This window comes from Miniopterus schreibersii (assembly GCF_964146895.1).
Source record: "Miniopterus schreibersii genome assembly, chromosome: 1".
Lineage (NCBI taxonomy): Eukaryota > Metazoa > Chordata > Mammalia > Chiroptera > Miniopteridae > Miniopterus > Miniopterus schreibersii.
This window is the reverse complement of record NC_138101.1, coordinates 148,798,296-148,811,387: the sequence shown is the minus strand read 5'-3', so window position 1 is coordinate 148,811,387 and position 13,092 is coordinate 148,798,296. Positions and strand designations below refer to the sequence as shown.

At 40.7% G+C, this 13,092-nt stretch overlaps 1 protein-coding gene across 1 annotated transcript in view; it reads left to right on the top strand.

Annotated features, from left to right (window-relative positions):
* The window catches only part of FBN1 (fibrillin 1), a 229,148-nt gene that overhangs the window by 167,220 nt on the left and 48,836 nt on the right, over positions 1-13,092 (top strand). Inside the window, exons 32-41 of the mRNA XM_081151492.1 lie at positions 985-1,107; positions 1,259-1,381; positions 2,927-3,052; positions 4,797-4,919; positions 6,688-6,810; positions 7,068-7,232; positions 9,593-9,661; positions 9,758-9,883; positions 11,079-11,201; positions 11,848-12,006. Of these exons, the coding sequence (XP_081007618.1) occupies positions 985-1,107; positions 1,259-1,381; positions 2,927-3,052; positions 4,797-4,919; positions 6,688-6,810; positions 7,068-7,232; positions 9,593-9,661; positions 9,758-9,883; positions 11,079-11,201; positions 11,848-12,006 (1,260 nt within the window). The remainder of the gene's footprint in view (positions 1-984; positions 1,108-1,258; positions 1,382-2,926; positions 3,053-4,796; positions 4,920-6,687; positions 6,811-7,067; positions 7,233-9,592; positions 9,662-9,757; positions 9,884-11,078; positions 11,202-11,847; positions 12,007-13,092) is intronic.

The window sequence follows — 13,092 nt, the reverse complement described above, 5'->3', positions numbered from 1 at the left end:
AGCCTCCAGGTTAGGTAAAGTCTGAAAGTCACCTCATTAACATGATAAAAGGCACCTTCTTTACTCTCATCACTTAGGAAATCCCAACGTTTTAGGAGCTTTGTGCCAGAAATGGAGACCAAGACCAAATGTATAAATCTTATTATAAATTACAGTTTCACAGAAAACAAAACATATTTCACTTTATAGTCTTCATTATAACACTTTTATATTATATAATCTAGGCTAGATTTGGAAATGAAAATTTGGAGAATGGAGAACGTTCAAGAATTTAGAGTCTTTTAGTAACGTGACCATAATCTGGCACTCTTTTTACAGATAGATCTCCATTGGATTGATTTGAGTTTTACATGAACTATGCAAGAAGGCTTGGGGTCACCAACGTGCTAGGACTCTAAGAAGCTAGAGAAAAGAAGGCTCACACACTGCTTTAAGGAAAATTCTCTGCAAATGCTTAAATTAGCAATACCCAAAGTAAAACTTATATAGAAATAAAGCATAATTAAATAATACAGTGTTTTACATTTAGGAATAAAATATATTAAATATATAGAATATGAGTGAAAAAGTTTTCTAATATGCCAACACATTGTATTCCTTTGTCTGTATGGTTGACTTAATAAAAATATTGGGTATAGAAACCGGTGACTGTGAGTGTTAATACCTTAAAACATGAGGTTACTCATTTTTTAAGATCATCGACTGGAAAAAGCTTCCTTTTGTTTTGCAGTGAGTAGACACTTACATTAATTAACGGAAAATAATTAGAGTTAATAGCATCATATTGTTGTTTCTTTATAAATTGAAATTTAAGGCTGTTCAATACATGTATTTATGTGGATGCTAAACCAATCTACGTTATACTCTGGGAAGTGTGAAAGTAAGCCTACTTTTGATGTTGCTCAGTTGCTATTGCTATGTTACTTAAAAGACCAAAGAGGCATCTGTGCGAAACTTGTTTTAAACCCCTGCTTGTTTTTCCAGACATCAATGAATGTGAAATCGGAGCACACAACTGCGACAGACACGCTGTTTGCACCAACACAGCAGGAAGCTTCAAATGCAGCTGCAGCCCTGGGTGGATCGGCGATGGCATTAAGTGCACGGGTGCGTTGGAAAGTAGCAGACAGTGCTTCTCATGAACCGCAGAGATTATAGATGTGAAGACATGAACTCTGTAAAGAAACATTTAATTTGTGCATTGTTGGTGTTAAATGACACGCTTGCTGTTCATAACGAGGTGATCTGTTCCCTTAAGATCTGGACGAATGCTCCAATGGAACCCACATGTGCAGCCAGCACGCAGACTGCAAGAACACCATGGGCTCCTACCGGTGCCTCTGCAAGGAAGGCTACTCGGGCGACGGCTTCACTTGCACAGGTAGGTTTGCGTTGGAAACCACTGCAGACAGCGGTGAGAGAAGCAAGGGGTGCCATGCCTTTCAGACCGTCGGTTCTTTTCTGAAGGCTTGGTCAGTTATGGACAACTATAACATAAAAGATTAGTTCTTTGAAAATAGATGCTTGTGGAATGGAAATTTGGAGCTAGGTCAAGTAAGGAAACCTCAGAAGCTAATCGTATACGTATATAGTTCTTAGTACTATATATATCTCACTGTATGCAATGATGTCGTTGATTTAAAACAAGTACAGTTCCTTTTATAATTCTTAGTCTTTATATTTTTGTGCCTATTTCTCACTATTGACTTGTTTCTCGTGCCATACTTGAGAGTGAGCTTGCTATTAGGAAGCTATGGAAGGAAAAGGGATTAGATATTCTGGATGTCAACAGTTTAGTGTTTTCTCCCACTGGCTGTCGTGTTGATCGCCGCACATTGGTATAAGCAAGAATTTCCTAACTGCCCTGTAAGGAATCCATTCACTTCCAGTTTTACAACATATCAAAATGACATTTTTTTCAGTTATAATTAATAGTCATGGAATTAACACGAACCGCTACATTTTTTGAAAATATATGATTAGAAATGTGATTGTGTAAATACAGGGGTGGACCAAAGTAGGTTAATAATAATAACTAATAATACAATAATAAATAACTAAATAATAATACATGAATAAACTCTGTTTTACTTTCTCACAACTGTAAAACTACTCTGGCCTACCCCTGTATGATACATATACTTCCATGAACACGTAAAAACTGATAATACTGTTTATGCTAGGGCTTTGGTCTTAAATAAGATACCGAGATCCATTTCTCACTGGCCATTAGGTAGCATAGCTGCTCACATGACTTGAAGCTTTCACGTATCCTGAGCACTTTGCTTACAAGAAGCCACTTAAACATAAAAGAGGCTAAGGCCCAGTAAGTGATTTATCTGGATTCTCTGTAGCTCTCTGAAAGTTTTATCATATTTGAAATTATTTTTACCTAACCTAAAGTTTTGTCACCATAAACCTCCTGTCACTTACTAGAAAAGATTGAATGTTTCATGTATTAGGCATGCATGGCTCTCGTGTTTGATATTCGATGCCCATGATTATTAAAAAAACTCAGTACAATTAAGCAGACAGGAACTTTTGTTCCATAGTTGTTGGAGCTCTTTTGCTGCCCCTCTGAGCTGAGCCTGAAATCTGAGCAATAGGCACAAAGTGTGCTATGTTATTTCCTGTCAAGGATGTGTCTTCATGTGGATGACTCTGCTTGAAAAAGCCTTAGTTGGAATGATTTGTTTAACTTATTCATTTTACATCATTAGTGATAATTTAGCATCTGAACACCATGTTCACTGAATATTCAGTATTAACATTCAGAAGAGAAAAAATGAGCTTAAATGTGTCAAGCAGAAAGTATGACCAAATACCACTATACTCAGGAAGCTGACAATTATAAAAATTGTCGGACCTGAGGAGTGGGAAAAGCCCTAAGTGAGAAAGAGTAACTTGTGCTTCTTTCTGGCTGCAGATATTGATGAGTGCTCTGAGAATCTGAACTTGTGTGGCAATGGCCAGTGCCTCAACGCCCCGGGAGGATACCGCTGTGAATGCGACATGGGCTTTGTGCCCAGTGCGGACGGGAAAGCCTGTGAAGGTAACTGACGGGGAGGTTGCGGGGGGCCTTGCTGGCCTGATGAAATTAGGTTATTTAATCATTCCTGACTTTATTTTTTAACTGAAGTGTGTTTCAGCTTCAACCTCATCAACTCTGTTTGTGAGGGGATTAGGGCTCCAGCCAGATCATTTCCCTTTGTGCAGAGAAAATCTTCTCTGGCCATAAGCTTCATATCCAACCTTGGTCAGATGGTCTGCAAGAGTACACCTGTCAGTCATAGGCGAGAGGAGATCACCAAGTGTGGTTAACTCAATGCAATCTATTTGTCTCCATCACTGGGGGAAGGAACTCAAAATGCTAGTACCTTGATGATGTCCTGTTGAAGGATTCTCTTTAGATGTGGGAACATAATTTTGTGTCTCTGCTGTGGTTTGGTTTCTAGAAATAAAGGCTTTAAAGTAACAGTGGAGCAGATAGCCTTTTCCATATGTAGACTAATGTTCTGGATACATACATCTCTCATGGTCTCTAAATATCTTTGGCAAATCCATTCAGTAGGGGACCCTTGGGGATAATGCCTTATGTCATGATGTCTCTCAGCACAAGACTCTGTCTTTCTAATAAATGTTGGTCAGACAGGAAGAGTCCTGGGAGCCTGCTGGCAAAGGATGGATCCTTCTAGGAGACACAAGATTCTTCTCTGTGCCCAACTTGTAAAATTTAAGCGCATTGTCCCTCATTGAGAAGAATTAGTGGCTACAGTGAATTAAAAAGATTTCAGTAGAAATAAATGATAGTGATTGACAGTAAAAAGTTAAACAAGACCCTGACTAATGATCTGAATAGTTGTTGCTAGTTAATAAGACATTAACTCAAAAATCAATCTTTAGTTATGACATGTATACTAATTCCCTCATATAGTTCTATAAATACTTTTCTTTGTGATGGAATCATTGGGCGTTCTTTATACAGTTTATATTAAATATGCAAAGTTTGATATAAAATTCCTCCAAGTCAAGAAGCCAGGTTATGCTCTTGATCATGTGCCTAATGCCTTGTTTACTTTTGTTACTCTGAATATCCAAGGAAAACAGGTACTGTGCCACCTCTGGTAACATAAATAGTCACATTGAAAGTTTTGCTTCTCTTAATGCTACAAGGGAAGGTTTTGTTTGTTTGTTTGTTCTTAATATAAATCATCGCTGGCAGAGCGGTCACGGCTATTTAAAGCGGGTCTCAAGGCCGAAAATGTGCCCGCGTGTCAATTATACAGGCAGAATGTTAATGTGAGGCCGGGACTGAGGCCTGGAAGAAGCGTTTAGATCTCTGTGAACAATGCAAATGCACACCAGGGATACGGAGGGTTAGAAAACTGACTGTAAAAGTTACCGCAGAGCCTTTGTGGTTCTTAAAATTCTAACCCACAACAAAAATAGTGAATAGATAGATTGAAAACAACAGCAACAACCAAAGTATTTAGGCGAATGTCATCTTTTTGACTCTTACTTGACAAAAGTGATATGGACCTGTGCGAAACGCATGAATGAGATATGTATTAAATACCTAGCCCACTACTTGGCAAGTAATAGGGGCTGAGGAAAATAAGTTATTACCCAAGAGACTTCCCTATTCATAGCGAATCACCTAAAAGGCCAGAGGAGAAGTGCTGAGATTGTTGTCTGATAGTCATCATTTTCCTAATAACATTAGTTGTCTAATTACATTAGGCAGTTTCTTTAGCAAAAAATAAATTTAATTTTTCCCTTTTTTACCCCTTTCCAAGATATTGATGAGTGCTCCCTGCCAAACATCTGCGTTTTTGGAACTTGTCACAACCTTCCTGGCTTTTTCCGCTGTGAGTGTGAGATAGGCTATGAACTGGACAGAAGTGGCGGGAACTGCACAGGTAAGGCGTCCGTCCATTTGCATCAAAATTTGCTCCCAGGGGTCCCAGGGGACTTGGCTGTTGGCGCTCTACTGGGATTCTACAAGGATATCCACAGAGTCACAAACAAAAAGCTGGGATGAAGCATTAGGTATCATAGAATAAATTTTCTGAGGCCTGGAATTGATTAGGTGTGAAGATGCAGAGGAAGGATTTGGAGACAGTTGAAGGAGCAGAGTTTGTAACCTCAGAATCAAGCTGTGGCTACAGAGCAATGTTCCAGGGGTGCTCCAGCAATAAGGCTTCCCAGTCATTCCTTTCCTCCTTGGTACATTCTCAGAGTTTCCTTTTAAAGGCCATGGGATCATGGGTTTTTTCTTTATCTTCTCCTTCCCACCCCTGGCCTGCCAATGGTCACCAGAGAATGTGGTACATAGAACTCAGCCACCCATTTGTAGCGTGTTGGTCATCTTCATGTGAAGCAAGGGACTCTCCAGGAACATGGGGAGAACACTAAAAAGGCTGTAGGCCCACCTATAGACTGCTGCTCTGTTCACTCTGGCAATGAGTCATGACTTTGAAAGCCATTTGCATGTCTCCATCCTAGTTCCCCCTCTTGTTCAAGGATACTGAGGAAACAAGTTCCATCCTATTTGGGCTCAGGATGTCAGGAAGAAAGTGATTTTCCCAGCAACCTAAACAAGCCATGACTCAGTGGCTCTCCAGATTAGGACCATAAACTGTGTATCCAACCTCGGCACGTCCCCAGGTTGCTCTGTGCTAGGCGCGCGCGTGCGCGCACACACACACACACACACACACACACACACATTCTTCTCTTGGTTTTTCTAAAGACTATTATGCCAGCAAGTTGGGTCTTTAGCACATCACAAGAAGCTGCCCCTCCTCAGTGCCCCAAATCACGATCAGCATAATTCTACCTAATATAATTTCTGTTAGTCTCGCCTGTCCCTCCGAGTTCACATGAGATTTGAGCAAAATAACCTTCTACAGTGGAACCTACAGGTTCCAGGTCCAAGGGAGAAGTCCCGAGGAGAAGGTATCATCCAAGTGCTTCAACCTCTCCTCTCAGAATCAGCTTACCTGTTCCTGAGTATTTCGTGAGTGTTCAACACAAACTAAAGGATTATAGAGTTGGAATTTGCCAAAACTCATGTCCTAAGTATCTAGAATTCTGTACATATTTTTAGACTAGAAACTGAAAGGGAAATCCTCAACCCAGCATCACTGACAGGAGAGAGACTCTGAGCAGGCTTGAGGAGACACACTGAGCCTCCTGCATGTGTCTGTGCTCGCACTTGGTTGCACAGAGGCCGGCACATCCAGTGGGGGAAGCAGCAGAACTCGCCTGCTCCTGAGGGTTCCCTGAGACATCTTGCTCTAATTTGATGAAATAACAAGCCACACATATTACATATATTTTCTTAAAACCTGTGTCTGAAGTTTTGGTTGACCGAGGTCACAGTAGTGTTTTGCTTTCAGTTACCTTGACTGGAATATTTTTCCGAGTTCCACAGTCATATTTTCTCCTGATGACAAATTTGAATGCCAAATGTGTTCCAGGGGAAAAAGACCAAAGACTATGACATATTTCCTTCCTGAAGGGTTATATTCCAGAAGTGGAAGACTGTGTTTCTAGGAGCAATTATAACTAGTAGCTCTTAGAAAGTTCTTGTTGGAGTCCTAGATTTGGGTGCTACTGTTTTATGGTGATGTCTTCCCCACATTGGCTCGGGTGACAATTCTGCCCCTTGCTGTTTGATTTTAGATGTTAACGAGTGCCTGGATCCAACCACGTGTATTAGTGGGAACTGTGTCAACACCCCAGGCAGCTATACCTGCGATTGTCCACCTGATTTTGAGCTGAATCCAACTCGAGTTGGCTGTGTTGGTAAGATCTTAAAAACTTTTCAGAGAAGCATACTGTTATCTTTAAAGCATTTCTAACTCTGGTTTATACTTTTGGGTTCGCTTCCTGTAGGTAAGTTCCCAGCATATGTGTTTGGGTACTTTCTAGTTTCTCAGTAAAAGTAAATTTTGGTTTTTAAAAAAAATAGTTTCTGAAACAGTTTCTGAAGCAGGTTTAAATTTTCAACCCTACGTAGAAAGAATCTGCCTGACACTTTTTTGTTTGTCTATGGTAAATAGATACCCGCTCTGGAAATTGCTATTTGGATGTTCGACCTCGAGGAGACAATGGAGACACAGCCTGTAGCAATGAAATTGGAGTTGGTGTTTCCAAGGCTTCCTGCTGCTGTTCTCTGGGGAAAGCTTGGGGTACTCCTTGTGAGCTGTGCCCTGCTGTGAACACGTGTAAGTGGACATCCTCTTGTTTATTATCATTATTCTAGCTCAGGCCAGTTCTCCTTGCTAGATTTAGAGACTAGATGTCCCAGAGGGAGGGAGCCGCCACTAGTCTCTACTGTTCCATCAGGGAAGGAGAGCAATCCTCTCAGCTTTGTTGAGGGACCCTGCTCCCATTTGGTAGTTAGAAAGTTCCTGCACTAAGCAGTCAGGTGGGACAGGTAATATCTCACTTCTAGCTGAGTGAAAAGCAAGAGTGTGTTATGTTAAAGAACACCTTCCATCCAGGCTAAGCCACTTCCATTGCCTACTTTCCAGGGACACGCTACTTGATCTCTTCTTTGTCATCTATGGGCTAGTTTCAGCTCTAGGACAGACTTGAGTGTCCCTGAGTGAAAGAGAAACAATTAGTTAAGCAAACTAATAAGATTAAAAAAGCTCTAGAATGTGATTTTGACATAAATAATATCTTCTAAAAAAAAGTAAAAGGCTTCCCATTTTTCTAAGTGGATTCCCCCACTATGATTCAGAGTCAGATGTAGCTTCTTTGTCAAAGATCAGTGGTTGCTACTTATGAAGTATATTGACAGGCATTGACTCTTTCCTGGCTGAAGGGTCATTTATTCACTCTTTCTAAAAGTATTTGCTGAGTACCTAGAGCTTGAGTTTGAGTATACAAAGATGAATGCACTGGATCCTGCCTTCCAGGAGTATACGGTCTAGTAAAATAAGACCCAAGCTTACAAGCAATAAGTCAATGTAGTAGTCCTCAATAACAGACGAGCAGTAATTCAATGTAGCCCTCAATAAAGGGCAGACACAGTGCCATGAGTGAGAGGAACAGCACACCTGGTTCCAATTTGGACTCCATCACATGCCATTCATGTAACTTTGGGCAAGTTGCTTAGCAAGCCTGAGTTTCCTCATTCATAAAATACCTCATAGGATTAAACGAAATGACTTGAGTAAAGCACTCAGCACAGGGATGAATGTTTAGCATGCATCTCCTTCTCACTTCTCTTCACAAAGGGAAGTCAGTCCTGATTTGGCAGAGGGTGGTGATGACTGTGCTTTTTTAACTTTTTTTTAAAGATTTTTTAATTTTATTTTTTTTAAAGAGAGAGGAAGAGAGAAGGAGAGAGAGAGAGATACATTGATGTGAGAGTGAGACATCAATCGGTTGCCTCCTGCACGCCCCACATTAGGGATCGAGCCCGCAGCCTGGGCATGTGCCCTGACTGGGAGTCGAACTGGCTGTCTTTTGGTGCCTGGCATGACGCTCAACCAACTGAGCCACACCAGCCAGGGCATGACTGCGCTTTTTAACTGGCCCTTGAAGGAAGGGTGTGATGTGAAAGTGGAGACTTAAAAGGAGTGGAGGATGGCAGAAAGAGGAGAGAACAAGTAAAAAAGAAAGTAGTTAATATCATTGATACTGAAAGAAGCAAACCAAGATGTTTAAGTGGGGGAGTTAGCTCTTTTGATTAATAATGATTAGCAAATAAAGGTCCACCTACCCCAAACTGGATCAGAGCTAACACTGGAATACATACATATATAAATTTATATATAAATATACACACAGAATTCCAGAAATCCAAGAGAAAGATTATCAAATTAGGAAAGACCATGATGACTGTGAAAGAACTGCTTCTTGTAAATGCTCACCAGGACGGTACAGCAGGTCAGGGTCATTCTTACGTGTTCCTGTGTGTATCACACTGCTGGTGCATGGCACTGAAATAAATGTTTTTGATTGAAATAGTTGGATGACAGAATGAATGGGGGGAATCAAAGGACACTGTAAAAACTTGGTTTTGGAAACCAGGGGCGCCAGTATTACTGTCAGTTAAATAGAGGGGTAAGAAAGATCTCTAGTCATTAAGGAGAGAAGTGGGGTGGGAACCAAGAAAGAGCAGCTTTTCCTAAGGCTCTGTTTGGAAAGGGTTTTGGAAACAGGCTGGTGAATGTTATTATGAAAGCTGTAATTTCCAGGAAATAGGCTGAACGAAACATAAAAATGGAGAAGGAATCTGTTAGAAAATAAAAAAGGGAAGGAGAATCTTTAAAAAGAAATAATGATGGAGATAAGGGGATAAAATAGTTCACAAGGACATAAGGCCAGGGACGTATGTAGAGGGTGCAAAGAGTGAGGACGGTGGCCTTACAATTGGCAGCCAGATTGAAAGCCTTTTGAAAATGACGACTATACACACAGATAGTAACTAGCTTCCGATGGGTGGGGGTAGCTGCTAAAGATTCATGAAAATGAATATGTTCAGTTGGATATGTCGCTATTTCTCTTGAGGATACCATTTCTAGAGATGTTATACTCCAAAGAACTCAATTTGACCTTTTTGTTTCCGTAGCCGAGTACAAAATTCTTTGTCCTGGAGGAGAAGGTTTTCGACCCAACCCTATCACTGTTATATTGGAAGGTAATTCTGTTTCCTTTGTCCTAGTGAGCATACATTTTGAACTTCCTTGGGTTTATTTACAATGCTGAAGAAATGCCGTTGTCTTCATTTTGACAGATATTGACGAGTGCCAGGAGCTTCCCGGGCTGTGCCAAGGCGGCAAATGTATCAACACCTTTGGTAGTTTCCAGTGCCGCTGTCCAACGGGTTACTACCTGAATGAAGATACCCGAGTGTGTGACGGTAAATGGCCCTTATGGGGTGATAAGTTCTTTCCAATATTGAGAACTGACCTCAAAAGCCAGAAAAACTGAAATTTAGCAACGGAACATGATGGTCTAAATATGAACATAGGTAAATATGACATGTGGCAGCTTGCACCAGTATTACTGACACAGTGTCATTGTCAGAACGCCAATACACCCTAAGTCTCTCTCTCTTCCCGAGAAAAGTATAGTTTTATTATCTTGGGTCACAGTCCCATTTATGCCTACAAAGAGTTTTTTATGCTCTTCAGAAAAGCTACTTTTATTAGAGTGGCACAGGTCCCATTTCAGTGACTTTTGTATTCTGGGCAGTTCTGGGCCCTTCTTCCTGTTCTTGACCACCTATCATTGGTACTTGTACATTTAAATGAGCTTCTCTTAAAGGTGGTCCCTTTGGTTTCATGATGCGATGACTCCTATTCATCCTGTGTTGCTGGAAAGATGGAGAGTGTTGACCACTTTTAGCTTTCAGAGGACTTGGGCTGTAGACCAGGCTGAGAGAGGTGGTTTTCATTTACACGCTGGAGTCACACAACTAGTTAGGGACGAGACTCCCTTGCATCCTGGAGGAGAAATAGTCCTCTGGTTCTCCAAAAGGCTTATTAGGTGACTCAGTGACAACCTTGTTGAGTATTAGATGAGCATCCCAGTGTGTACAACACAGCCCTAAGACCCATGGAGTTCACAAAATTAGAATCAAACCCCTGCGTTTGAAATTAGGGAAGGAGGTATGAAGTACCTGTTTCCATGCTCCCTTTCCCATGCAGATTCGTGAATCCAGTGGTCAATGGCTTCAGGAAACATCATCTCCTACAGATTTTGTGAACATACAAAGTACTATATACGTAGTTGTCTTTCTGAAGGATCCTTGAGTTATATTTTCTCCACATTTCCATCTTTGCATGCCTTTGAGGATACATAGGACTCAGTTATTAAGAACTCATGCCAGAAAGTAAAACTTCCTTTTCTGAAACATCCTTTTCTGAAAATGCATGCAAACATCAGCACAGATGGACACCGATGCGCTGAACATCTGTTCCTCTTGTCTGGATTTCAAAATGCCCTGTGGCCTTTCTCCTTCATTGTCCACATTTATAGTGACACTGAGTACCAGGCCATTCCAAAGAGTGAAGTGTCCATATTTCCCATAACACTTTCTTTTCTGATTACAGATGTGAATGAATGTGAAACTCCCGGAATCTGTGGTCCAGGGACATGTTACAACACCGTTGGCAACTACACCTGCATTTGCCCTCCAGACTACATGCAAGTGAATGGAGGCAATAATTGCATGGGTAAGTCCAAGCTTTTCTTAATAATGTATGCTTGGTCCTCAAATGCAAAAAGCAAAAGAGCTTCAGGTCCAGAAATTAGCCCTTATGTTAGGTTAGCATCAGGCCCAGGGCTGCCTCCGTTCCCTGTCTTTGTGAGAGCCTCCTCCCCTGTAAACCATGAACTTGGCCTTTTCTCATCACCTCGTGTGGGTGGTTGGGAGTTTTCTGTAAAATGTAGTGTTGGAAAATCCCAAACAATGGTTTAATAGTACTTCTTTTGTTTGACTTTGGGTGTATCTTTGTACAATTATATTTACAGCACTGACCTACAGTATTAAAACATCATGAGTCGGAAATGAGAAAATAGCTGCCAAATAGTGGAGAATTGTTACTAGGAGACAGAGTGGAGAGTCATGTAAAGTTTATTAACACCACAGCTACATCATGAGTTAGTTCTGTGGCACAAAATACCAGGGAATACATTTCTCAAGGTTTTTTTTTTCTTATAGTAGCATAAGTGCATGGAACGTTGTGTAAGAGCAGGCTTTGCCCTTATCAAGTTCAAGTTATAATACAATTCAAAAGAGACTCACTCCTTGAATACCCCTTTAGAAATCCCTTGATTTCCCATGGCATCACCAATCCTTTCCTTCTTCCTTTCTTCCAGATATGAGAAGAAGTTTGTGCTACAGAAACTATTATGCTGACAACCAGACCTGCGATGGAGAACTGTTGTTCAATATGACCAAGAAGATGTGCTGCTGTTCCTACAATATTGGCAGAGCCTGGAATAAGCCCTGTGAACAGTGTCCCATCCCAAGCACAGGTGAGTTTTAATTTCACCAATACCAAAACTATAGGTGAATAAATTACTCATAAATTGTTGGGGAAATGGGTCTCAGCCAGGGAAGGAAAGGGTGCATCGTCTATCTTCATTGGAAAAAATGAGCTCACAAAGGCAAATATTTAAATTCACAGTTAATCCTGGTCCTTCCAGCTGAAAATTAAGTTACAGAAGATGCTTTCTAGTTTATATACTAGTTCATTCACCAGACTTACAGACACAGCATATCACAAAAGCATAAATACTGTTATTGTTTTGGAGTTTGCCATGTAACTAAGAGACTGGAAACATTATGCAAAGCAAAATGACAAATAAGTAAACCATGTTCCTATTATTTTAACTTATTTATAACTAGTCCTGTTTCAGAAAGAATCTAAGGCAGCCCACAAAGATTCAAATGTAAAATAAGAAAGCCTAAGGCAAATGGCAAACAAGGGCAAGAAACTTGGAGCATGGAGCGAGGCTAATCCACAGAATCCAAGCCAGGAGTTCCCACACACTTGCCAGAGATGAGCAGTAACTTTGGCTCCAAACTTCCTAGCAGCTCACATGAAAAAGGGAGACGTGATTGCCCTGCCCAGTGTTGCTCAGTGGTAGAGCATTGGCCCCTGGACCAAAGGGTCTCGGGTTCGATTCCCTGGTCAAGGGCAAATACCTGGGTTGCAGGTACTTGCCCTTTCCGGCCCTGTGTCTCTCTCACATGTGTGTTTCTCTCTCTCTCCCTCCGTCCCGCCCTCTAAATACCTCTAAAAATCAATGGAAAAAGTATCCTTGGGTGAGGATTAATAAAAAATGAAAATTAAAAAAAGGGAGACATGATCAAGTCTAAGAGTCTCAATGACTGTAAAGCAAACTCAACACTGAAAGCTCAACTCTTCTTGGTATTGAGACCTGAGAGAAATTTCTTTTTCTAATCTCATAGAGAAAAATCTATATGATGTTATTTGTTTTTTAAAAAGTATAATTTATATCCTTGCAGTGAATGAAGTGAAAACTTTAGTGCACTGTTCTTATATCATATGCTAGATGATAAATATCATGTATGTCATGATGACATAATTCACTAAT